Genomic DNA, 27,535 nt, shown 5'->3' on the forward strand with positions numbered 1-27,535 from the left:
GTTATCTTACTGAGATATTTTTGTAGTTGTCTTTTAACAGCTTCCTTAGAAGTGTCTCCCAAATTTCTCACAATACCAAAACAAAAATTTCTTTCTTCATCTTATCCAAGTGAGTAGATCAAGCATGAATGTTCAGATATCACCACCCTTATCCTGCATTGCACACACACAATTACTTGAATTTCTCTCTCTCTCTCTCTCTCTCTCTCTCACACACACACACACACACACACACGATTAGCTAAATCTTCTAAAATATACATTTCTGATTTCAAGAAAGGTCAAAAAGAGTTTCCCTTAATGACACGGTTCGGGACTCACCTGTGGACGTGGATGTCCTGTGACCAGACAGGTCAGTTCTAGGGTTTCTCCTTCCCGTATGGTATAGACCCTTTCCGAGTAGCGCTCCTCCTCAATGTTACAGGCCAATCCTGAATGCACGATACGAACCGTTGGGGGAGCTGTCGAGTCAGGAAGAAGAGAGACAAGATACATTAAAAAAATAAGTCAATCGTCCTTCCATGAATCACCCTGGTTGTAAGAGCAATTCTTATTAGACTTTACCACAGTCAGATCCATCAGTCTTAACACTTTGAGCAACCCCCCGGGATTAAAGATATTGCTGTACAGAAAGCTTCAAATTTATCTAACAGTCACCAGTGCAATCTGAAAATGGCAAAGGGGAAGAGGATGGTGGGAGAAAACTGGTAACTTAGGAAATCATCATCATTATAAGACTACACGATAAAATCTGACTGCTAAAATGTGACAGGTCTTTTTATTTCTGAAACCCCAAATTTAATATAGTAAAGGATGCTGTCCAAAATCTAGGTAGTGCAAACTCAAAAGATTATTAGAAAGGAAAAAGGAATTTGAATGAAAGATATTGGCAGTTTTCCATTCATTTAATAAGTCTCATGATGCAAATAGGGAGCTAACAAATGAGAAGATTTGGTTATAGTAGGAATTGAAGCCAACTTAGTTTTCAATATTTATAGGCTCCTGTGTTGCTATGAGCAAAAGATGATCATTGAATTAAGCCACTGAAGAAGGCAATAAATCATTAATGCCCAAGTATAAAATTGTGATTGGAGAGATTTAGTTTTCATGAAGTTGTCTAAATTCCTAAGTATAATTCTCCTTTTTTAATACCACAAAGGCCAATAAAACTTGACGAGCATTCAGTGATTTACATGTCATTGGAAATCCACTATATGAAAACTCTTTTGGTCAGGAGTAACAATTAGATAATAGGATATGCTTCCTGTCACCCAAGGGATGACTGTCAGTTATTAGCTTCAAAGTGGATATCATCCCATTTGTGAATTCAGCAATTTTGTTTGTAAAAAATACATTTGGGAGTGGAGAATAAAGGATTATTTTAATTAAAGGCTAGTGGAAAGGTTAGATCTACAAGTAAAGGACAATAATCTCTAGAATTTCCTATAGCAATCTTAACCTAAACATCATTTTTGTCAGCAGAGGCCATGGTTGCTTAAAAATTAATGAGAACACACTTGGAATTTTTTGTTTAACATTAAAAGGATCATGAATGTTGCAGAATTTGGATAAACTTGGTGATTCTATGGAGGAAATAAAATGAATATAAAGTACAGGCTATGGGAAAACTGGAAAAATCTGCATCCTGTAAGTAATACAAAAGAAAGTTTCCAATATCTAATGCTTTGTTTTATGCAGCCAAATGTATAGAACACTCATAGCACTTAACAACTGAAAAGAACAGATTTTATTATCCTTCTCAATTTCAAGCAGAAATGAAGTGCAGAAAATCCTATTTATAGATAATAAAACAACTGGGTATTTCAAGATTTTCTTGGATATCCAAGCAGAGTTCTGTTCTTCAACTTTCAAATTCAGGATCCCATTCTCCAATGCTCCATAGCAAATGATGGAAAAATTTCCAGAAGAAGAATAAGAGGAGGATTTAGTAGTTTTTACATTCAGTATGCACATAAAGCTCCCCCGAAACTTGCTTAAAATACAGATTTCAGTGGCATGGCCAGAAATATATATACAGAAAAACCCAGGGATCTGCATTTTTGCCAAACACCAAAATGATAACAATACCAGTGCTTAGACCAGAATACTAGGAATAATTTTCTAAATCTTGTAAGTATTTGTTGACTAAAGAAAATACTCCAAGGGGTAAAATATACTTTTCCTTTTAATATTTTCAAGTAACTAAACTTCATGTTATGCATTATTTTACTGGTTTGAAAAATTAAATGATGCTCAAACAAATCAAATGTTTTGTTTGGTCTATAAAACTTATTTATCAAATAAATTTTTACCATGTCTTTGGACTCTGTCTAGACATTAATAATTTGTTTAGTTTTATGACTTTAGAAATCCTTATCTGCAATGTTTTTCTGAGCATTCTGATATATTTCACACAATGTTTCCTATAAATCATTGCCTACAGTAATCAAATTTAAACTTCAATTTAGATAAGTAATACTAGAGAGCTACTTATTTTTAAACATCTATCATACAAACTGTATACATATTATAGAGGTTAACAAACTGATGACAATCAAAACATCTGCAAAATATAAATAGATAATACAGATTCATTACTTTGAAATATGCCAAATTTAGCTTCATAAGTGATAGCACATGTTTACTAATGCTTCTAATTATAGAGTATCATGACACACATTTTTTTCCAGATAAATTTACATGTTATCTTTGCTTTAATTTCAAATCAACGAATAGTATTGTTATTTTTAAGATACATCTTTCCAAAGTATCATTATGCAAATAAGTAGCTTTATTTAAACCATTTAAATTATACAGGAAGCACATTGTGTTCATTTAGAAGGGTTAATTTTCAGCTATTTTCTTCTATATTTTAACACATTCTTGGAAAGGGAATCGCCTATATATTGTAATCATTAAGAACCTACCATCTCTCTTATGGGAGGATGGAATATTCTGCCAAATTTTAGGAGTAGAAGATACATTTTTCCTAGTATGCATTTAAGTATGTGCTGAGTACTTTTCGCTGCTCAATGATAAGGTGAATATTTTGGAAACTTCCAAAGACTCCTTTGGTGTGCAGAAAGCTCAACTGAAAAGGTCTTAGCTCATCCAGGTCAACGCTCTTATTTCCAAATTGAGAACATCAAGTGACCTGCTCACAGGCCTGTAGCTAGTTGTGGCCTAAATGAGAGCAGAACCAGTGGTCCTTTGTTCTTTTGCACTACTTCTTGCTATTAAAACAATGTCTGACATAGTTAGATTAGGATTCTAAATAACTCCTAAACTAGACATTCAATAGACTAGGAGAATAATAAAAAAAAAAAAAAGACTGAGAAACTGTTTATGATGTCATTGGAGCACCATAAGTAGATGAGCAATATAAATATCATAATTGCTGCAAACAACCAATGTAACATTGTTTCAATTCACCATCCTGCCTCCAGTCCCAGACAAACCCACAAAATCTCACAACTGCCAAAATATTTTCTAATTCCTATTTTCATCATGTCCTCTTCCTGCCTAAGGATTCCTGATGTCTCTCTATGACACTTCCCAGAGGTCTAATGCTTCTAGGTGCTCTGTAAAGGTCCTCAAACTGACTATAGAACCCAAATCCTACTTTTCTGTAACATCAGCCCAACATCAGTGGGAAAGTAAAAAGCAATGAGATTTCAAGCCTTTGATCTCATATACAGACTTCCAAACATATATTTTTTGAGCAATTACTATACATAAGACATGAGAGCCTTTACTCACAATATTCTCCCATCTAGAATTCCCAGACTGATATTTAGATCAATGCTCCTGACACTTTCTTGGATTATTTAGCAATGATTCTCTTTTCTTGTCTTCCGGAGATAGGTACTGTCCAGTTATTCTCCTTTTTCTTAACGCTCTAACTGTATATTAAGCACATCATTGCCAGGATGAGCACCCCTTTAGGCATCTGCTTCATATCACATGATTCAGAGCACAGACTAGGTTTATATTTAATAATTTAATTTAATAATTAATTTGTAATCTATATTTTAGTAAATATCACTATAATGACACCAACATCCTATTTTAGGAAACATATCAACTATTACATACTGAATTTACTTACTCTAAATATAAATGCAATTTCCAGTACTATAACCGAAGCAAGTAATCTTTTATCCTCTGCTTTGTTGAAAAAAGCCTCAATTCATCATCCTGCAATTGGACTAAGGGTTATGATCCCCTTTGCCCTATAGATTCAGCAATGAATTAAAATGTTAAAATATTGCATGAGACTCATATTCATCCACATTTGTTTGAAGTAAACCAAATCCCATTACATAAAATCTTTCTTAACACTAATCACATCAACTCCCTTAATTCGAGTGAATTGGCTTTGGGTTCAAAAGGTCAGCCTAAAAGGGCAAAAGAGAGATATTCTTTTACCTTGTTAGTGTATACTTTCGAAAGTTAAACCAAATTCTGTCTGTATTCTGTCAGAGAAAGAACACAAATAAATAAATTATTCTCCAATGGCAACAACCAGGAGCACTTGTAGGCTTTCATTCTCATACACAGACTTTCAAGCATATATTTACTGAACAACTATAGACAAGGCCTGAGGCTATGTTGTGGGGCTATAAAAATTAATGCTTTGAGCTGTACCTTTTAGCAGCTTACAGCCTATTGGGTCTATACAATTTCTAAGGAAGGAAAAAAGGAGGAAGGAAGGAAGGAAGGAAGGAAGGAAGGAAGGAAGGAAGGAAGGAAGATTGAAGTTGAATGGGGTATGTACTTAACAGAACGAAGTGAAGAGTAGTGTAAGAGGACAAAACAGAAGATGCCTAAATCTGCCTGGAGGGTTCTAACTTGTTTCACGGAGTCAATGACATGTAACATAGGACTGGAAAGATACATGTGGTTGGAAACAAAGGGGAAGGGCATTCCAGAGAGAGGAAGCAGTGTGTTCAAAGGCACGGCACGTCTGTAAGAGACTGCCTGCAGTGTTTAGGAAATAACTACATTAAAATGTGGTCCATGTAGTTTATAACTTACTCTGAATTTTGACACTGGCGCCACTCTCTCAAGTTGCCATTATGTCTCCAGACATAGCAGAGATGCTGCATAGCTCTGGGAATGGAAATGAGGGCAGAGACCTACTTTAGAGGTTTTGTAAGACAGGAATTGAAGGTTAACAGAAGTGGGGTGAAGGAAGAGGAGTTAAGATGACACTGAAGTTTATACCTCAGTTAACTAGGTGAAAGATGATTTTTTAAAAAGATTTATTCATTTTTTGAGAGAGAGAGAGAGATCAGGGGAGAGGAGCAGGAGAGGGAATCACAGGCAGACTCCACACTGAGCACAGAGTCCAACGCAGGGCTCGATCTCACAACCCTGAGACCATGACCTGAGCCGAAACCAAGAGTCAGATGCCTATCTGACTGCACTACCTAGATGCCCGAAAAGATCATGTTTTTAAGAGAAAAATGTTCTCTTGAGCACCTGGCTGACTCGTTGGTAGAATATGCAACTCTTGATCTCAGGGTCATGTGTTTGAGCCCCATGTTGAGCTCAGACCCCACTTAAAAAGAAAGAAAAAGAAAGAAAGAAAATGCTCTCTTGATCACTACGGACTCCACATTATTCTCAAGTGGGTGATTTTGAGATGAGGAATTCTGAGTCCAAATCAGGGTGAGCTTTTTTGAAAGATAACACTTTTTCAGGCAGCAGGCACTGTTCCTGAAGGATACACTGTTAATAGCCAGTAAATAGGTTTGGTATTAGGAGTTTCCTCTCATCTAAGAACCCCAAGTAAGAGCTTTGTACTTTGATAAATCCCTCAAATCCTTGATGCAACAACTCTCTGGGAATTCAAGTTGCCAATATAATCTTGACACTCTTCAACACCAGGTCAAGACAGCTTATTTTTGACATAGGTCACAGATCTCCTGGGATAGGCAGTGTAGAGAGAGGGATGCTCACTGTCAGAAGACATCAGTGAACCACTCTGCACAAGCATCCTTCACACTTTCTGTCAAGAGACAGAAACCCAGAGACACAGAGACAGAGAGACACAGGGGATGTCTCACACCTTACTGCTTTCATGCGGCAAGAAATAATACAGTTGACACTGTTACTAACACCATTCTCTCAGCAAGTATTCGGTTATGCTTTTAAAGTGAACATAACAATAACCAAATTTCTTTCCATTCTTCTATTGATTTAAGTGATTACCTGCTTTCATAAAACACTTCTCAGTTTTCTGCAATATCTTACATTTAGCTAATGAACATTGCCAATAATTGGACTCTTCTGCTTATTTCACAATCTCCAATATAGTACATTTGAATACTAATTCTAAAAATAAAAACATGATGTTTTCCTTTCTTATTTTGTCTTTCCTACCCGAGTTACTAGTTTAAGGTACTGGATAAGTCTTCTCCTCCCACCTTTTTTCACAAAGATCTCCCAATTCAACTTTTAAATTAAATATTGTGTCTATAGGCATAGTCCATAATTATTCTTCTTCTTGTTTATAACCCTTTGTTTAATATCCTTCTCCTTAGGCTCATTATATTACATATTCTGATATCACAAACACAGATAGGGAAGAAGAAAGTAGGAAGAGCTGAGAGAGGAGGTGAAGATGCTGATGATAAGCTGATTATTAGCCGAAAAATCAGTTCTGGACACAAAAATTTAGAGTTTCTAAATAATAGTGGGTGGTTGACAAGAGAATACTAGAAATCTCTAAAACAGAGAATGTAGAATGAGAAATTAAGAGGATAATGATAGAAACATGAGTAGCATGAATTCTTAATAAAGGCGATAGAAAAAGACTTATGTTTCTAAAGTCACAGAAATAGAAGGAAAACAAAGAAAAAGCAGGGCTTTAACAGTTACATAAAGAGAAGCTGAAGCATGGTGAACTGTCCAAAATTGTCACAACAAAGTTGTAAATTAGGAAGATCACAGGCAAAAGGTCATTGCCTATGACAGCTAGGATGGCGTCTGTGAATTTTGAGTGAGATATGGTGGTAGAGTAGTGGAGCAAAAGACAAATGAGATAATAAGGTTTGATTGAGAAGGAGAAAAGTCTTAGTAGGTCACCAAGTGTGGGGAAAAAAGCAAAACTTCTATTGAGTTTTACCTATGTGTAAAATAGAATGGCAAATATAAAATGGAATACTTTAACAATATTATACCACCATCTCAGTATCACAAAGACAATTTACAGTGTAAGAATAAAACCATAATGTTTGTATTTCCCACAGGCCCAATTTTTGCAATATTATTTTCTACTGTCGTTCATCGTTATTTTAAAATTAACTTCCCTAAAATTCCATCTTTTTTTTTCTTTTCCTTCCTTTTTTTTCCTGTTTCCTCTTGTACAGGTTTAGCTTTGCCAACTTTTGTACCACATATGCAGAAATCTCTTGCAAAACTATCGAATCCCTTCTATAAAAATACAATCAAGGTTAATTGCCCCAGCATATAAATATGCTTACATGAACCCATATTTTAAATATAGAGATAAAACAACAGCATTTTTTTTCCTCCCACTGCAGCCTCCTCTTGTCTTTCCTTTACAGTTTAGTGATCAGAAATAACGGTACACTCTGTAAGCCATCCTTCTGCACCTGCTTTGCAATCCTCAGACCACAGCAGCTTGGATTCTGTCTTTTGCTTGTATTTATAAAAGAATAAGGCAGGAAAAGAGGAGATGGTAAAGTGCTATTTTTTTGTCATTATTTTGATCTTTTGTGTCTCCTTCAATCTTAATTTATCTGCCTTTGCTTCCATGAAATTGTAAAGATCTTAGGAAATTATACTCTTACTCTACATTTCAAAACAATATAAACTTATTACATCCCACTAATATACTTACCACACTTATGAATATAAACACACATCCAAACATGCACATAAACAGAATGTTCAATTTGTATGTATATTCTAATAGTCCTCAAAAAATAGTTAAAATCCTTCTGTCATTGTCATTTAAGTAACCCCAAATAGGGCAATATTTTGATACAAAAACAACATACAGATTATTTTTACTCAGCTTTTAGCTCAAGAAAATAAATAATTTACCTTTTAGCTCATTTGAGTTGTCTGATTCATCAGTTACTTTTAATTAGCTTCTATTTCAGCATCAATGTGAACTTATTTCCCTACCTCTTTCCCCTCAACCCTGATATTTGGTTAACACAATAGTCCCATATTATTAGAGAGAAATAATTTTTCACATTTAATTTGATGACCTATAAAATAAAAGTACTAAGATCCTATTGATTATGCTGGATTTACTCAAAAGAAAATCATATCTAGGCACGCCTGGGTGGCTCAGCTGGTTAAGCAGCTGACTTTGGCTCGGGTCACGGTCTCAGGATCCTGGACTCAGCCCCATGTCAGGCTCCATGATCAGTGGAGAGTCTGCTGAAGATTCACCCTTTCTCTGTCTCTCTCTCTTTGCACCTCCCCCACTCATGCATACATGCTCTCTCTTTCTCTCTGAAATAAATAAATAAAATCTTTTTAAAAGATATCACATCTATCTCATATGATTTTGGTAACAGACTCTTAATATTTTGAAAAGTTTTGAATATTTGCATCATTTCTTCAGTGCATGTTGAGTAGCATTGTTATAAATTAATTGAACTTCCCTGAGAGACACTCCAAAGCCCAAGGTAAGAAAATTAAACCTTGAAGCCTTTAGTTTTAGAAAGGAGCTATTAATGTTTTCTAAATAACAGGTGTTGATATTTTTAGGTTAATGTTAGCCAGGAATTTAAAGCAGTTTGAATTAAAAATTTAAACTTATCTGTTTATATGCAATAGATACTATTTAAGATGGAAGAAAGTTTGTCATCAAAAGAAAATAACCTTCAATAACAATGTAATTATGTATATGAAATAGCTCTGAAAAACACAGATGCAAAAGTCCTCAACAAAATATTAGCAAAACAAATCCAACAATGTATTAAAAAAATGTTCACCACAATTAAGTGGGATTTATTCCAGGGATGCAAAAGTGGTTCAATATTCACAAATCAGTCAGTGTGATCTATCACATAAAAAAGAAAATGGTTAAAAAACCATATGCCTATCTCAATATATACAGAAAAAAAATTGCCAAAGTACAACATCCATTCATAATAAAGACCATCTACAAAGTAGGTTGAAAAGGAACATACCTCAACATAACAAAGGCCATCTATAAAAAACATAGCTAACATCAGACTCAACGGTGAAAAACAGAGCTTTTCTTCTAAGATCAGCAACAAGACAAGGATGTTCACTCTCACCACTTTTATTCAACACAGTACTAGAAGTCCTGGCCACAGCACTTGAACAAGGAAGAAAGGCATCTAAATTAGTAAGGAAGAGTAAAATCCTCACTATTTGCAGATGACATGATATTCTATACAGAAAACCCTGAAGACCACCAAAAAACTACAAAACCTGATAAATGAATTCAGTAAAGTTGAAGAATATAAAGCTAATATATAGAAATCTGTTGCATTTCTATCCATGAATAATGAAGTAGCAGAAAGAGAAATTAAGAAAACAATCCCATTTACAAATGCAGCAAAAATAATAAAATAACCAGGAATAAACCTAGCCAAGGAGGTGAAAAACCTGTACTCTGAAAACATTAAACCACTAATGACATAAACTGAAGATGACACTAACAAATGGAAAGATATTCCATATTCATAGATTAGAGAAGCCAGTATTGTTAAAATATCTATACTACCCTACAGATTTAATGCAATCCCTAATTAAAATGCCAACAGATTTTTCACAGAACTAAAACAAATACTACTAAAATTTGTATTACAGATTTTTCACAGAACTAAAACAAATACTACTAAAATTTGTATTGAACCACAAAAGACTCTGAATAGCCAAAGTAATCTGTGAAAGAAGAATAAAGTTAGGGGAGCCTGGGTGGGTCTGTTGGTTAAGTTTTCAACTCTTGACTTTAGTTCAGGTCATGATCACCTGGCTGTGGGATCAAGTGCTATGTCAGGTTCTGTGCTCAGTGGGAATCTGCTTGAGATTCACTCTCCCTCTCCCTCCGTCCCTCAACTCCCAACCTCTACAAATAAATAAATAAATCTTTTTAAAAAAAAGAAGAAGAAAGTTGAAAGTATCACAATCCCAGATTTCAAGATATACTATAAGACTACTCTAAATAGTACCTCAGCACAAAAACAGTCACATAGATAAATGGAACAGAATAAAGAATACATAAATGAACCGTAGTCTATATGGTCAGTTAATCTATTACAAAGTGTTCAAGAATATATAATGAAGAAAAGACAGTCTCTTCAACAAATGATACTGGGAAAACTGGACAGCTATGTGTAAAGGAATGAAACTGGACCACTTTTCTACACCATACATAAAAATACATTCAAAATGGACTAAAGACCTAAATGTGAGACTTGAAACTATAAAAACCCTAGAAGAAAACAAAGGCAATGATTTCTTTAACATTAGCCATAAAAACACTTTTCTAGATATGTCTTCTCAGGTAAGGGAAAGAAAAGCAAAATTAAACTACTAGAGCTACACCAAAATAAGATGCTTTTGCAAAGTGAAGGAAAACAATAAAACTAGATAACTTGCTGAATGGAAGAAGATATTTGAAAATGATATTATACCTGATAAGGGATTATAAAATATAAAGAACTTACCAAAATATATAAAGAACTTATACAACTTGACATCAAAAAACATAAGCATAAATAGGGCACTGGGTGGCTCAGTCAGTTAAGCATCTGGCTCTTGATTTTGGCTCAGCTCCTCACCTCAGGGTTATAGAGTCAAGCCCTCCATCAGGCTCTGTGCTAGGCATGGAGCCTGCATATGATTTTCTCTCCCACTTTCCCTCTTCTTTTCCTCCCTTCTCTCTTTCAAAATAAAAAAAGCACAAATAATCTGATTAAAAATGGGTAGAAGATCTAAACAGATATTCTTCCAAGGAAAACATAGAGATGCCCAACAGACGCACGAAATGATGCTCAATATCACTCATCATCAGGGGAATGCAAATCAAAGTCATAATGAGATATCACCGTCCACCTGTCAGAATGACTAAAATCAAAAATTCAAGAAATAATATGTGTTGGTGAGGATGTGGAGAAAAAGCAATCCTTGTTCTCTGTTGATGGGAATGCATATCGGTGCATCCACTGTGGAAGAGAATAATAAGGTTCTTCAAAAATTTAAAATAACACTACCATATGATCCACTGATGTCACTACTGGATACTTAACCCAAAGAGAATGGAAACACCACTTTGAAAAGATATATGCACCCTTATGTTGACTGCAGCATTTACAACAACAAAGCTATGGAAGCAGCCCAAGTGTTCATCCCTAGATAAATGGAAATGGGTAAAGAGGTGGTATACACACACATACACACACACATATACACACACAGGAATATTACTTGGCCATAAAAAGGAGTGAGATCTTGCTGTTTGCAATAATACAGATAGACCTACAGAGTGAAATGCTAACTGAAATAAGTCAGCCACAGAAAAACAAATACCATAAGATTTCACTCATATGTGGAATTTAAGAAATAAATGAGGGCAGCCCCAGTGGCTCAGTAGTTTAGCACCGCCTTCAGTCCAGGGTGTGATCCTGGAGACCAGGGATCAAGTCTCACGTCGGGCTCTTTGCATGGGGCCTGCTTCTCCCTCTGCCTGTGTCTCTGCCTCTCTCTCTGTCTCTGTGTCTCTCATGAATAAATAAATAAAATCTTTTTAAAAATAATTAAAAAAAAGAAACAATGAACAAAGAGAAAAAAGAGACAAAAAAACCAGACTTTTAAATGCAGAGGACAAACTGCTGGGGGCCAGAGTGGGGTGTGTAGAAAAACAGTGAAACACATGAAGAAGAGCAAAAAAAGAACAGAAAAGAAAATCACCTTCAATAATAATAATAATATAATTATGTACAAGAAACTTTGAAGTTAAATACAAAAAGCAGTAATGCAGAAAAAAAAGAAAGCAGTAATGCAAAGTGCAATTTAAAATGTAATGCTAAAACAACAGTAAAAGCAATAATGTTTTTGTATAAAAGAACGATCTTGTAATGTCATTCTCCAATCAAGGTCTTAACTTTATAGAAAACTGAACACATAACAGCAAAATATTAATCTAAATATCTTCCACAAAATGACATTTTTGTGTCCTATTTTTCTTAAGGGAAATAGTATAAAAATTTGAAGTTTTATTACATGAAGCTTTCTACATTTGCAACTTTGAAGTTCATCAGATATACTTTTCATTGTTTTCACCTGGAAGTATAATCTACTAATATCTACAGCTAAAACCTTAAATACTCTTGTATGTTTTATAGATGGAAAAAATACACATTTCACTGAATCTAAGGTTGTTAACATTTTTTTTTCTCAAAATAGAACATCTGATGACCTCTTGTATGTGTGTATGCCCGAGAGGAACCAGTCTGAGTCAGCCACCAGTAATCTACACCCTCCTGTATCTACATGGACATTCTCACATCAACCCTTCACCATATTCTTCCTGGTATTTCTCAGGGGCAGCTGATCTGCACAGTGGGAATATTTGAAAGCCCATCAAACATTTCATTAATCTCATAATTTGCTCACAGGGATTTGTATGAACTAAGCTGGGTACCTCAACTTGAAGATAAATATTATGGGGAATTGCATCCCCAGCCCCAGGGTATGAATGAGATACTCTATACACAACTTTTCTATTGGATCCTATGGTACTTCCCAAATGGTTTCTGACTAAAAGTTGAATCATGTCTCCAAATAGTATATTTTAGAAAAATAAAAAATAACTACTCCAGAAACTTCTAGGGCTAAGCCTTAGACTATCAACAACAAAAACAAAAATCTGAAATAAACACACTCTTGCTTTGATGGCACTGTTCTTTATGGGCATTGAGTCAGTGTGGGGGCACAGTGAAGGAGACAGAAACTACTGTAACACTGCAAGAGAGAGCAGCATTTAATCTTTAAAACCTTTGATTAGGTCTTTTCCCTCTAAATCAAACTTGTGAAATGGCTTCCTCCTAATAATGTCAGAAGCCATGTATCATGCAGTCAGTGAACCCTCCAAGGTTCTTTGAACCACATCTTCCTTGCCTCTTATGAATTATCACTGCATCTTATGAGATCAGGAGTCCTGAAACTACAGGTATTATTACATCATTTTTTACCCCTTCAGGCTGAAATGTATACCTAAATACACTTGTCCTTATCTGAAATTAAGAGTTTTTCAGCTTTCTTGGAAAGAACTTAACAAAGCTACATGCAGCAAATACTAACTAAAATGAAATTTATCTCATCATTGTGCTGTTACCTTAATCACAAATTGGGTATTTAGAGATGGCCATTATTTCTTCCAGTCTAGCTCATCAAGGAAACAAATGAGATTTACTACAGAATATGCCAAAAATGAAAACTTCAATTTGCTTCTTCCAGAGTGGCAATGGCAGGCAGAGAATCTTTAGGATTTGGCCTGCCAATTTCCCCAATGTTTCTCTCCACTGAGAAATCACTGCCACTGCTTGTGACTAACCCCAAGAAGGACAACGTCCCCAGCCTGTCAGAAAAATGCCTTTCAGAACCCAGAATGCAGAAATCAGTGTGACAGTGACCCACACCCAAAGTCCCCTTCTAAACAGAGCAGAAGAGTGATTATCACTAAGCAAGAATGAGTCAGACTCCACTCTCCCGGACTGAGAATTTAGCAAACACCAGAACATGGGTAACACATGTGATTTTGACAATCTCTAGTTCTCTAACTCAAAAATGTATATATTTTTTTATTTCCATTTAACAAAATGAGACACTTTACAGTGAGGCTTAGTAAATTTCAAAGTCTATTTTTAATTTTACTCTAAAAAACAAATTTTGTTTTGTTTCATTTTGCCATGCTGCAACTTCATTTTTAAAAGGCCAGATATTCCTTTATATCTTTGGAATTTAGGAAGAAAGAAGGGAATACAGAAATAAAATTATCAGTCATGTATATACTGATAGGAAAAACATATTTTTATTAAATTACTTGGTACCAGGACACCTGGGTGGCTCAGTGGTTGAGCGTCTGCCTTTGGCTCAGTGCATGATCCCGGAACCCGGGATCCCGGATTGAGCCCACATTGGGCTCTCTTTGAGGAGCCTGCTTCTCCATCTGCCTATGTCTCTGCTTCTCTTTCTCTGTCTCTCATGAATAAATAAATAAATCTTAAAAAAAAAATTACTTGGTACCATAAGAGCCAAAGTAAAAACATCTGTCTAAATCATGCAATGTGAAACATAAGCAATTCTTAGTAAATATCATTCACCTTATATTTTTCTTTAAATCTTAAGCTTTGGCAATCTCAAAAACATACATTCTTTGCTTCTACTTCACAATTGCACTAATTTTCTTAATCTCAATGAATAAAGGTGGCGCTTATTTATCTGTTTTTTTTTTTTTTTTCCTCATGAACTTAGGGCCATTTAAAAAAATTGATTTAGAGTCTTCTGATTTTTCTTAAATTATGTTTCTGGATTTAAATATCCCACTGTCTTCCCTGCCCTGCCAAGTTCGTTTGATAGATAAAATTCCAATGAATGACGAAGCTAATTGTGATTCAGATCACTAGCTGTGTCCACCTTTCCAGGTGCCCTATAATGAATCATCACTCATGTATTATCTTACACCTCAACTTTTACTGGCCCACTCTCCTTAGGGATTTACCTTACCAAGGCAAATATTATAATTTTACATTATCAATATAATTTAAATAAATCACTAAAACTGTCAAAGATTTAAGCAAAGAAAACTGGAATTTATTCTTTCAACAGCAATTTTCTGCCACAAGTAATTTCTCCCACACTTGTTTAACGTTATTGGTAAATAAAAACAATGAATGTGTATGTATCCCCTTAATTAAAAAGTCTCCACGGGTGCCTGGGTTACTCAGTAGGTAAAGAGGCTGCCTCTGGCTCAGGTCATGATCTCAGGGTCCTGGGATCAAGACCCATACTAGGCCTCTCCCTCTCCCTCTGCCCCTGCCCCCTGCTTATGCTTGTTCTCTATCTCTCTAATAATTAATTAATAAATAAAATCTTTATTAAGAAAAGTATCTAGGGATGCCCAGGTGGCTCAGCGGGTGAGCGTCTGCCTTTGGCTCAGGGTGTGATCCTGGAGTCCCGGGATCAAATCCAGCATTGTGCTTCCTGCATGGAGCCCACTTCTCCCTCTGCCTATGTCTCTCTCTCTCTCTCTCTCTCTGTCTGTCTTTCATGAATAAATAAATAAAATCTAAAAAAAAAAATGTTCCTAGAGATAAAAAAGTTTAATCTTTCTAATGTTGCTAATTTAAAGTACTGGGTTTGGGGGCACTTGGGTGGCTCAGTCAGTTGAATGTCTGACTCTTGATTTCAGCTCAGGTCATGATCTTCAGGGTCATGAGATCAAACCCCAAGTCAGGCTCCATGTTGGTCATGGAGTCTGCTTAAGATTCTCTGTCTTCTCTCTCTGTTCTTCCCCTCTACTCCTGCATGCATGTGTGCATTCTCTCTCTCTCTCTCTCTCTCCCCCCAACCTCAAAAAAATAAATAAATAAATAGGAGACACTGGATGACTCAGTAAATTAAGTGTTAGGACTCTTGATTTCAGCTCAGGTAATGATCTCAGGGTCGTAAGATCGAGCACCACATTGGGATTGGCATTGCACTTGGATTCTGCTTCAGATTCTCTCTCTCTCTCTCTCTCCCATTCTGCCCCACCCCCCCCCGCCTAAGTGTAGGCCTGCATGCTCTTTCTCACTCTCTTTCTAAATAAATTGATAAATACATCTTTAAAAATAAATAAATAAAGTACTGGGTTTGAAGTTGGGTTTCCTGCGTTGGAAATACTAGCATAAAATCTTGGGTAGTCTTGCCTTCCTTGTGTATAAAATGGGAACAATAAAACTTTTTACTTCACACTGCTGTAGCAATCATATTCGATAATGTGTATCTGAAGATTACATTGGCACCTGGCTCATAGCACTAAGCATTCAAAGTTTTAGTTGTTGGCAGCCTGAAATTTCCATGTATGCAACAAACGTTGAAGGAATATTACTGCTAATTAGTAAAATCATTACATTTTCTTCCCAGTAATTTACCTAAAACAAAATGAAAAAAATCTGTAAAAATGATACTAACTTTAGACAAACTGTCCACATAATGAAATGATCAAATTTGTCAACAAATCTAAACGTCTCTTTTTGAGGCCCATTGATAAAGTAAATAAATGAAAATTATAGCTGAAAATTTCAACTGAAACTGGTGCTTTTCAAGAATAAATTGACTTAGTATCATAAACCATTTTTAAATAAATAAAAATGAAAAAAAACTTAGTGAATAACAAGTAGGTATATTTACAGAGAAGTATTTCAGATAGGCTTTTATCTAATTAATCACCTAATCAGCATTCTTAGAAATATATTTTAATACTCAAAGTGCAAAGCATGCATTTGCTTTGCTACGATAATCTTAAAAAAAACCCACAAACATTTGCAAAAATTTCAAAGACATACCAAACAATTATAAAATGACATTTTCAATACTGAGGTTTCAAGAACTAAAATGAATAATGGAGGAATGACACAAGCCAAAAATGTTATTATGCAGATGAAGCCTCTATTTTAAATAAGGGCTTAGAACAAGAGATCTGAGGGTCTAAATCCAGAGCTATTTTGACATATATCAAATGTTCCTTAATTTCCAATTAAAGGCCTTTTGACAGGTTCTCATGTCGATATGTTCCTATTAGCTACCAGTACCTTTAAGTGGTGTTTTGTCACTGACCTACATTAGTATATCAAATATGACAGCAAATTAATGGCTTCACACAATAATAATTCAGATTACAATCTCTAGTCAAACATTTAGAAGAGCACCTCAATAGCATTGAAACATGAATACCTCTGCTTCAACTCTATTTGATGAGACATTAGAGAAAAATTGAATATAATAAATATTTTTAGAGATGCTCAGAATCTTTTTTTTTCTTTTTACTTAGGGTTTAGTACAGAGGCTAAACTTTCTCTTTAAGTAAATGAAAAATAATTTTGAGAGATCTAAGTACAAAGTCTTTGATATGATATATGTATACATATGCCCACGAGAACCTCAAATAAAAATTCAGGTTGGCGTGACGTTTGTCCCTATTTTTTTCTTCTTCATATAAGATGACAGGTTAAGATATGTGACCTTTTAACATTCTTGAAATGGAGACTGCTAAACAGCATGCTGAGGAGGTAAGGGCTTTTATACTTTCTGAAAGAGTTTGTCTAAAGCTTCCAATTATATTTTCTCAAGAAAAGCTTCCTATAGTGCTTGTCAGCACTGAGGAAGTCTTCCCCTGGAACAATCTTATTTTCCATAAGCCATTTACAGGCGGAGGGGTCTCAATTTGGTTATCTAGGAAAAAGTGTCAAACACTGTAAGGCCTGTTCTACTCTAGACTCTTCTCATCTATTCTTATTCTAGAGTACACAAGCATTAACCTATGATTTGGCCAAGGTATCATCTATATGATGGCTCACAAATTCAAACTGCCAACATAGACTGTGGTCTTGCCCTCCAGGTCCCTAAATCTTACTGTCTACTTGACAGTTTCTCTTGAATATCTTAATATATTCTAATACATCCAAAATATATAATATATACCTATAATTTAGGTATTACCTAAATTAATTTACCTATATTATATAATATAGCCATAACTCAACACCTCTCACTACTCAAAAAAGATGTCTTCTTTCAGCTTTCTCTGTGTCATTGGATGGCAATACCATCAGAAAAATTTCCTGTACTAGATACCTAGACCTCACCCTTGACACCATTACCAAGAGCTGTTGACTTTTCCTCTTAATTGACTCTTTTGCTCCAGTTTCAGCACAAGCATACCATCCCAAGCCACTATCATCTGTCATGCAGGCGACTACAAAATCATTCTGATGACCCCTTTCCAATTGCATCTCCAGACAACACACTAGTGGTATTTTGAAATGACTGTATCAATTCCTTACTTAAGAATCCTCAGAAAAACAAAACAAAACAAAATCCTCAGTGGTTCCCTAATGCTTTTAAAATAAAATGGCTATGACTAGGATTGTGGAAACCCTGATAATTCTTTCCCTGCTTCCACATGGCATTCAAACTCTCCTCATCTCCCTTCCAGTCCCTGAACTTGCCGGATTTCATCCTGGCCCAAAGCCTCTGCCCATATTGTTCTCTCTGGTTCCAAAGTCCTTTCCTCTGACCTTATGCTAGTTATTGTTTACAACTCCTTCCAGTGTTTTCACCCCAGGAACATGTTCCCTGGCTCCTCTGAATAAATCAAATCCTTTACTCATGGGCCCTCAGAACAACATGGGCCTCTTCTTCATAGCACTCATCATAGATACAATTCTACATACACTTCCATAATGTAATTATGTGGTTATTATTAATTATGTGAGTCTCCTCCAGTTAGAAGTAAACTCCATAATAGCAGGAACTGTGACTTATTTTACTCAGCATTATATCCCAAATGCTTACCACTGTGTCTAGCACATGATACATTTCTTTAAATGTTTACTGAATAAATGTATGATGCAGTGAAAAACAACAGCATAGAAAGACATAGAGTACAAAAGAGGGAGGAAAGGGAGGAAGGAATGAAGGTCATTGCAAAAAAGCTACACATAATTCCTGACTATATACATACTCTAGAAGTATAATTTTACAGATTACTCAGATGATTATTTTCAAAAGTTCTATCTTTTCCTCACTGATTGTCATTCTGACAAATGGGACTAATTTAGGTTCATATCTTTCCTGATAAAATAATTTACATCATAATTTTCCTTAGCCTGAAGGCACAGCCTTTTGCTATCTTCCCCATAGTCTCTTTATTATGTGGCTATTTCTACATATGAAATATCTTAGAATGTGCTGCTTAAAATGCATATTGTGATTTATAATATAATATCTTTACTAAGTGTTACATTACAATATCCTTCTTACTGGCTGGTGGATCTTCAGTCATCTGTTATTCTGGACTAGAACAACAGACTATCTGCCTTATGAAGGCAAAGCACAAATACTGACATTTATAAATAATATCCTTGAGCTTGACAAAATTCAAATCAACCATCTCTTCCCAATCAGTCTTTGAAATGGTACATTTCCGACTTGCACACAAACTGTAAAATATCTATTATAATCTACAAAATTCTATCGGCTTTCAAATAATGAAATGGTTTCTACCTAGAGTTAGATATTTATTAGCCTGTTAAGTTTATGTCAGTCCTTCTAGTACATCAATATCTTATAAACTAAAAAATTGAAAGTATACCCCATTTTCAATCAGCACATGCTACTGAACTCCAATTTTCAGAAAGAAGGTGTCAGGGATATTTCATCTCTTCAGGTTCATCTCTACATTTTCTGTAGACCTGCTAAAAATTAGCAGAGGTTTATTTTTCAATGATGGATATATTCACTGATGTCTTAAACTACTAATTTTGATGTGGGGGGGGGCGGTGGGGATAAGGTAACATTATAGCCTACTACCTTGAATTATGTTGGGTTATGACAGCAGTAAAAGAATCATACTTCAAATGCTTTCAAAGTTGTTGTATTATAACAAAAAAGATGTTATTTATTATAGACTGAATGCGTAACCCCTCCAAAATATGTTGGATTCCTGACCCCCGATACTTCAGAATGTGACCTTATTTAGAGGTAGAAATTAACAGAGGTAATCAAGTTGAAATGAAGTCATTAGAATGAGCCCTGATTCATGTAACTGATGTCCTTATCAAAAGGCGAAATTTGGACACAGACATACACACCAGAAGAACACCATGTGAATAGGAAGACAGAGATTGAGGTGATTGATGCATCCAGACATGCCAAGAAACACCAAAGATCGCCGGCAAACCACCAGAAATTAGGGAAGAAGTATTAAACAGATTCTTCTTCACAGCCCTCAGAAGGAACCAATCCTGCCAATACCTTTATCTCAAACTTCTAGCCTTCAGACCTGTGATACAATAAATTTCTTATTACTCACGCCACCCAGTTTGTGGTACTTTCTTATGGCAGCCCTAGGAAACTAATACATTACTGAACAATTAATGGGAGAGGTGAGATGTTCACAACTTGGCATTTTCCCTGATAATGTGATGATACAGTCACCAAAATGGATAGGGGATAGCAACACATCCATTCATCTTTCCTTCCTCCCTGTCCCCTTCTTTTTTCTTCTTTCTTCCACTCTCCCTTCCCTCCTGTGCTATTTTTTTTCTCTCTGCTCTCCTTCCTTCTTTCCTTCCTTCTTTTAGATAGCATGATGAATATCACAGTCTCAATCTCCAAGAATGCTATTAAAAAAGAAACGTGAGTTTTCTGAGTAGAGAAGTCCATTATTTTATCCTTAAATGCAGTAAGAATAAAGGAGAAATAGTTAAAATCTAAAAATTTTATCAAAAACATAAATTCTCCTCTATTTTTCCTGGAGGGGAATAGCCTGGATTTAAGAGATTTAAGACTAACTTGAGTATCTGTATTTATACTAAAGTTAGGAGAAAGCCATCTATCTCTGCCATTTACTCGTAAAACACTTAACCCATATAAAACTAACCCAAAACTTATAAGAGTTAAAGGCCAAAGGGGACATAAGCACAGATTTCATTGTCAGAGGAGTTCTAAGAACACTCTATGGAATACTATGGAAATGATTACACCTTTCCAGGAAAAACAGAAAACACATATGTGTCTCAAAATGACATATTTGAAGGTGAAAGAAAGCAGATAGAGTAGATTGTGGTTCTGAGTGATTAGCTGGCTCTTCTTTCTTAGCTTGAGAGTGGAAACACACACACCTACACAAACACACACACCTACACAAACACACACAAACCCCAAGGTGAATTTTCAATTAGTTCTAGGTAATCCTATACATTGGCTGTTGAGGTTCTCTCTTGTGTGGTGGCAGGACTAACCAAGGTCATGGCAATTAGGACATAGTTTATTGGTATTTTTACTTGTCTTTCAATTCATTGCTTTTTGACATAGCTTGTATTCAATAGAGCATTAAGATCACATGTAATAATTACCACAAATTTTATTTATCAAATGAAATGTCTTGACCAAAAGATGCATTCCACTGCTAGTTGTCATACCCTGGTTGCCTTAAAGACTGTCAACTGAAACCCGACATCAGGCTGCTGGCCTTGCCAGTGTTCAATGCCAGTTGTCCTCAAACTGGGAATGAGGTTATCTTCTCCTTTTGAGTGGATCCTCCTGTACTACAGAAAGATCTCGCAAGAACTATTAAAGCTAACTAACAGTTATCCAGTACTCTGTGGTACTAAACTTACTATGATTTTATCTGAGCCAGAGAAAAAGGAAAAATTGCCATACTATGTAACAAGTAACAGTTTGGCTATACAAGTTAAAGATGCTTATAAAAAAGGACACAAGATCTTTATAAGGATGTAGTCACACTACATTACCAAAATAAGCTCCTACAATATTTTAGTCTGGAAAATTGATATCTCCTTTGTTCATCTTCTCTGCCATTAATAGCTATTGATCACTATTTTCAGAAAGAGAATAGCAATTGTTTAATAATTTGTTTTGTAATGATTTAACAGGCCCCTTTCAGTTCTGGAAATTATGATTTTATAACTGCCTGATGCATTTTACTTAGACAGAAATAGCTAGGTTGTTTGTTATTAAAATGCTAAAAATGACTTTTTTCCAAAATACTGAACTTCACATGTAATAGTAAAGTGAGTAAGGAAAGAAATAGAGAGATTCCAAGATATTCTATATAAAGAAAAGTATTTCTATTCACAGTGTTCTATTTGGATTGATTCCCTGTCATCAGAGACACAGACTGATCAGACAGGGGCCCATATGTCACAAAGCATGTGTTTTTAAAAACTTAGGCAGCAGAAATTGCCATAAATGGCAGACTAACCAGTTGTAAGGGGAGGAGCCAAGGGGCCCTACATATAAAATAATATTTTTTCTTCCTTAATCTTCCTTTACTGACATGTTTTGAAGTGTCAAAATTAGGTCAGCATCTGATAGCAGTTTTGGGAAATAGGTTTGCAATGTAATTTGTTACTGCTCCATCATCATCATCATCATCATTATCATTATTTTAGTATTAGTGATCTCTAGAAAGAAAATAACAGACTGAAAAATAAAACTTACTGCTAAAATTTAATGAACTCAAGCAACCTGATAAGGAGATACAGATCCTGGAGAAACAACTCAATCTGATTTTATCCTTCAGGAACAGGCTGGAATAGAGGAGGCAGGGCTTTTTTTTTTTTTTTTTTTTTTTAAATTTTTTTTGGAGGCAGGGCTTTTAATGCAACACTACCCAAAAAAAACATGGCTTGCATATAAAAAAAAGTAATTTCAATGCCATATCCATATCTCAGATTTTATGCATCATCTGTGGGTATTCAGATTCTCCATTTGGATTGACAGAGTACAATAATTCTAGATTTTATGAAGTGTAGACTAGCATTATTTTTTAAATTTTGTTTATTTAACTAAAATCTGATATTTTTTCAGCACCGTGAGCCATGATACAAATACATGAGATATTTTACCAGCATTGGATTATATTAGCATAACCGCTCCCCACACCACTCCTCGTCACCATGCTTTCTAGCACAACTCTCACTTGCTCTCACAAACACATACATCTCTCTCCCTTGGGAACTGCTTAGTATTAATAGGAAGTTTGTGGTTGCCTCAAATAATAAATGAGAGAAAGCCTTAAGACTGTCAGAGAAGCATAGGGGCAAATTCTGGAGTAGTATAAGATTCTTCTCCTCATTCAAAGATTAACTCCAGCCACTGTTTTGGAATGAATTTTGTTAAGTCGTGTATATAGTATACAGCATATACTTCCATATAACACTTTTGAGTGACTTTATGCAAAGATTCAAAATAAAGGGCTCAATCATAGTTATTCTGAAGTGACCTTTGCCTAGACTTGATTAATAGATGTGATAAAATAAACAGTTCATTCCCTAAATAGGAGAAAAAGAAAAAAGACAAAGAAAAAAACGTTGCCTATAACTTTAAAAGAATTGCTAAACATTTTCAACTGAAATGGCATCCTCAGTTAGAATTAGCTTAAAATGCAGTCTTGAAAGTGGAGGTTGGCATAAGTGAGGTGGGAATAGGAACAGAGGGAATGTAAAATTAACTAGAAAGGAATGTAGTAAGAATAAGAGCATGAAATAGCATGAAAGAAATAGGTATTAGAAAAACTCAATGCCGAATAATTCCATTCAATTCAATGTAGGAAATACTTAATTGAGCAGATACTTTATCCAAAATGTATTAAGATCTATAAGACAAAATTGTATAAAACATTTTCTCTTGTAGCTCAAAATATAATTAGAAAAGACAAATATGAGGTAACTGGGTGATGGGCATTAGGAAGGCATGTGATGTAATGAGCACTGGGTGTTAAATGCAACTGATGAATCATGAAATTCTACCCCTGAAATTACTAATACATCATATATTAACTAACTTGAATTTAAATAAAATCTTTTAAAAAAGAAAAAATAAATTTAAAAAGAAAGAAGAGTAAATGCATTATTGTTGTCCATGGACCAGCTGTATCAGAATCACTGGGAATGCATGTTAAAAATGACATTATATTAATCACTCAGAAAATATTTTTTTTAACTTTTATTTATTTATGATAGGCACACAGTGAGAGAGAGAGAGGCAGAGACACAGGCAGAGGGAGAAGCAGGCTCCATGCACCGGGAGCCTGACGTGGGATTTGATCCTGGATATCCAGGACCGCGCCCTGGGCCAAAGGCAGGCACCAAACCACTGCGCCACCCAGGGATCCCTCACTCAGAAAATATTACAGTTACCTTTTATCTAGAGAAAGTCAGAATATTTTCTTTCTTCAGTGCAAATTAGTACAGACCCTGGAATTTTCTGTGGACTTTCTGGCCAAGAAGTGTTGAACCAAATCATTGTTTTACCAAAATTATTACAAGAAATTTTTTCATGACTTTTTCCTTTCTGGTTTGCTTGACAAATATGATGATTATGCAAAGGAAATTCATTCACATTTATTTTTTCACCAGGAACCTCTGTCTGCCTCATTTAGATTCAGATATAAGTTGTTTAAGTTGTGTAAGTTCTGTAAGTTGTTTAAATTGTCATCTTTTAGAAGTTGTTTGAAATTCTTAAAATGTGAAGGGTTTTGTCTTGATTTCTGCTCACTAGTTATCTTACCTTGGTTAGAAAAGAAATGATGCAAAGTGCTATCAATGTTCAGCATCATATGAAGAAGTGAAGGAGAGGAGAGTGAGAAGGGAGGGAGGGGAAATTACACAGCCTTCAGAATAATTAAATAAAAAAGATGCAGGCTCCATATATGACAAAGCAAACTTGGGGGAGACAGAGCAAGGAAAAATAGGCTCATGTATCTTAAGAAAAAACAGAAGAGTACTATTACAAGACTAAATAACAGGGCATGACAACAGTGTCCCAGCAAAATTTTGGAAGTACAGGCGAGCCTAAGCAGCAGAGGGAATAGGAAAGAATAAGAAGTAGAATGTGCTAAGAATGAGATCGGGAAATCACATGGAAGATATGGGCATGACAGGTCACAGATTCTGATTTGGGGGTTGGACACTCAGGATCTGACTTGATTTCTCAAATTACCCTTAACTAAGAAACTGAAATGGAGAATTCAGCAATGCTTAGTCATGAATCTGTCACTGGGATGATTGTACCATTCACTCATCCCAGAAAGCAGACATCTCAATCATGAGAATCATGGCTTCATGCCATGAGAAGAAGCTGTGGGGCTGGGTGACAGGCAGGGTCAATCCTTTTTCTCTTTGACCATTTATCATCCTAAGATAAGCATCTGCATTAAAACCTGCAGACTTTTTTTTTTTTTTTTTAAACCTGCAGACTTAAAGAGTCTATCTTCTGGATCGGGTGACCCAAGAAGCTGTATTAATGACTGACATTCACAATAAAATCTGAGAATCTGTTTCCTAATACAAAAACACTTTGGAAAGTACTGTAATAGATCTTCACTTAGCATAGCAAAGGGAAAAGGGAGGAAGAAACACAATGAAAACAGGAGGAATTCTGAAGGTGATCTCTCTGAGAAACTGGGACTGTGCTGACCTTTTCAAGACAAGTAGAACTTCATTGGGCACGTGCAGGAAAGGAGGATAGATATCAGGTGTAGGGTATAGCTACCACAAAATAAATCAAAACTCTGAAGGATATGTAAATATCCAATAATGGAAGAGAATGAGAAAATCAAACAATATGACAGGTAGGCCAAACTAGTGAGGGCTATGAATTCTGGATTCAGGATCTAAGACCATATACTCTGCACAAACAAGGAACCACAGAAGGTTTCTGAGGATACATACGACTAAATCAGATTAAGTTATAAGGAGGCCAATTTAGGTGAGACGAACTGCAAGAGAATGCCCTTGACCACTGTGGGGGATTCTGTTGGGGATAAAAGGCTCAGTTAAGACACAGGTCAAGGGATTCCTGGGTGGTTCAGTCAGCTAATCCTCTGCCTTCGGCTCAGGTTAAGATCCCAAGGTCCTGGGATTGAGCCCTTCATAGGACGCCCTGCTCTGTGGGGAGCCTGCTTCTCTCTCTGCTCCTCTCTCTTCCCCTGCTTGTGCTCTCTCTTTCTCTCCCTGTGACAAATAAATAAAATCTTTTTTTTTTTAAAAGACACAGGCGGTGTGGAAGATCCCTCAAATGCATTTGGAATTCTAGACTAAGGAATGTGGGTTTTATTTAGCTATATGTTAAGCATGGGGATGACAGCAACAGACAGTAATGCAAGATGGAAGCAATGTGAATCTGAAAATAAATTTATGTGGAATTAACAGAAAAACTTAAAGATCTCAAATTTCTGCTAAATCATCTATTCAGCAGAATGATGAATGATGTCGAAAATCACATACTCCATTGAATTGTATTATCCAGACACATTCTCTCCACCCATATTCGGCATCCATAAAGATACTACTAGTAATATTTAAAGTGGATGTTATATGCTTGCCATGTGCTAGGAACTGTTCTATGTACATTATACATATCAATTTAATCCTCACACTACTTCTCTGATAGAGGTACTATTCTCCTCAATTTGCAGATAGAGAAGAAATAGAGATTCAGAAAAGTAAAAGAACCTGCCCAGGGTCACAGAGCTGGTAAGAAGTAACCACTGTACTATTCTTTGCCTTAAATACCTTCTAAAGTATTCCTTTCCACTACATTTTCCTACCACTGACCTAGTCAAAGTTACTCTCATCTCTTACCTAAACTACACAACAGTCTCTGAATAGCTGTTCAGCCTTTAGTTTTTATCCCTTCTCAAGCCACTCTCCATTATGCGGTTACATCAGCTGTTCTGAAATGCAAGCCGCAGCATTACTCTGCCCTTAGGCGAATACAATAGTATACACATACACACACCATTGTAGCATTCTGATAAACTCTTAATCACAGAGAGAAATTCAAGCAAATCGGTTATAGCTTGTCTTGGCTTTAAAAATAGAGATATTAAGTGTTAACGATCCCTGGAGTAGAATAATGTATTATTCGTTTCTTTCTACAGAGAAATCATTAATTTTGTTTCACCGAGGACATTTTTATCAGTCAAGGTCCTGTCAGGAATCGTATGCCGCTCTCAAAAAGCATGATTAAAGATGTATTAATGAAGAGACTGTTTACCAAGGAAAGGCCAAAGATAAGGAAAAAGCAAGGAAGTAAAAGAGTGGGACTAGTGAAAGTGGGAAGCCAATCCCTAACCGGGGTCTGAAGATACAAGGATATCTACACCTGGCTAGACCAGTGGCCAGACAGGGCACCAGAACAAGGGCCATTGTTAAGGCAGAGGAATGGAGCTACTAACAAACTGTGGCTTCCTCAGAGAGTAAGCTAGGTGAATAAATTCTTAGTCTCCTACAAACCAATCTCATCCCCTTTGGTCTCACTAGTCTAATGGAATTAGAAGCTGGAAGATAAGGGGGCCCACTGGAGTCAGCCCACACAGGTCAGCTTCTCAAGGAACAGAGGAAGGGAGACAACAGTGGAGAGTGTGAATGGAGTCACTAATGGATGAATATCCAGCCATTTGTTTTTGATATATACCAGTCTTGTTCTTGACATTAAATTATGTAAATTAAAAAAATAAATAATGTAAATTAAGGCCTATGTGAATATAAGAAACAAGCATAGCATCTGACACTCATCAATAGAAAGGCCTGTTGGGCTTCCATTTCCCATTTGCCTTACTGCTAGACTCGTCTTGCCTCTCACCTACACAAAAATCAAGGATTTTTGGCAGGTAGAGACATGTATAAATGCTTACTGCCAACAAATAAATCGTAATGCAGAGCAAAACCAGATTAGTGTACTCCTCTTCCAGAAATACCACTTTCTTTACCCCTAGTGG

At 35.7% G+C, this 27,535-nt stretch overlaps 1 protein-coding gene and 1 long non-coding RNA gene across 4 annotated transcripts in view; one reads left to right on the forward strand and one right to left on the reverse strand.

Annotated features, from left to right (window-relative positions):
* LOC119872854 lies at positions 1-26,978 on the forward strand. The gene is made up of 5 exons (XR_005363221.1): positions 1-109; positions 277-352; positions 1,545-1,647; positions 26,231-26,288; positions 26,696-26,978. It is a non-coding gene; the product is annotated as an uncharacterized LOC119872854 (long non-coding RNA).
* Positions 1-27,535, reverse strand: part of MDGA2 (MAM domain containing glycosylphosphatidylinositol anchor 2) — a 782,196-nt gene that overhangs the window by 451,120 nt on the left and 303,541 nt on the right. For all 3 annotated transcript variants that reach the window (XR_005363220.1, XR_005363219.1, XM_038544626.1), the window contains exon 2: positions 322-461. Coding sequence is in view for 1 of the 3 variants with exons in the window: in XM_038544626.1 (XP_038400554.1) it covers positions 322-461 (140 nt within the window). In the remaining 2 variants the exon portion in view is untranslated. The remainder of the gene's footprint in view (positions 1-321; positions 462-27,535) is intronic.

This window comes from Canis lupus, chromosome 8 (genome assembly GCF_011100685.1).
Source record: "Canis lupus familiaris isolate Mischka breed German Shepherd chromosome 8, alternate assembly UU_Cfam_GSD_1.0, whole genome shotgun sequence".
Classification (NCBI taxonomy): Eukaryota; Metazoa; Chordata; class Mammalia; order Carnivora; family Canidae; genus Canis; species Canis lupus.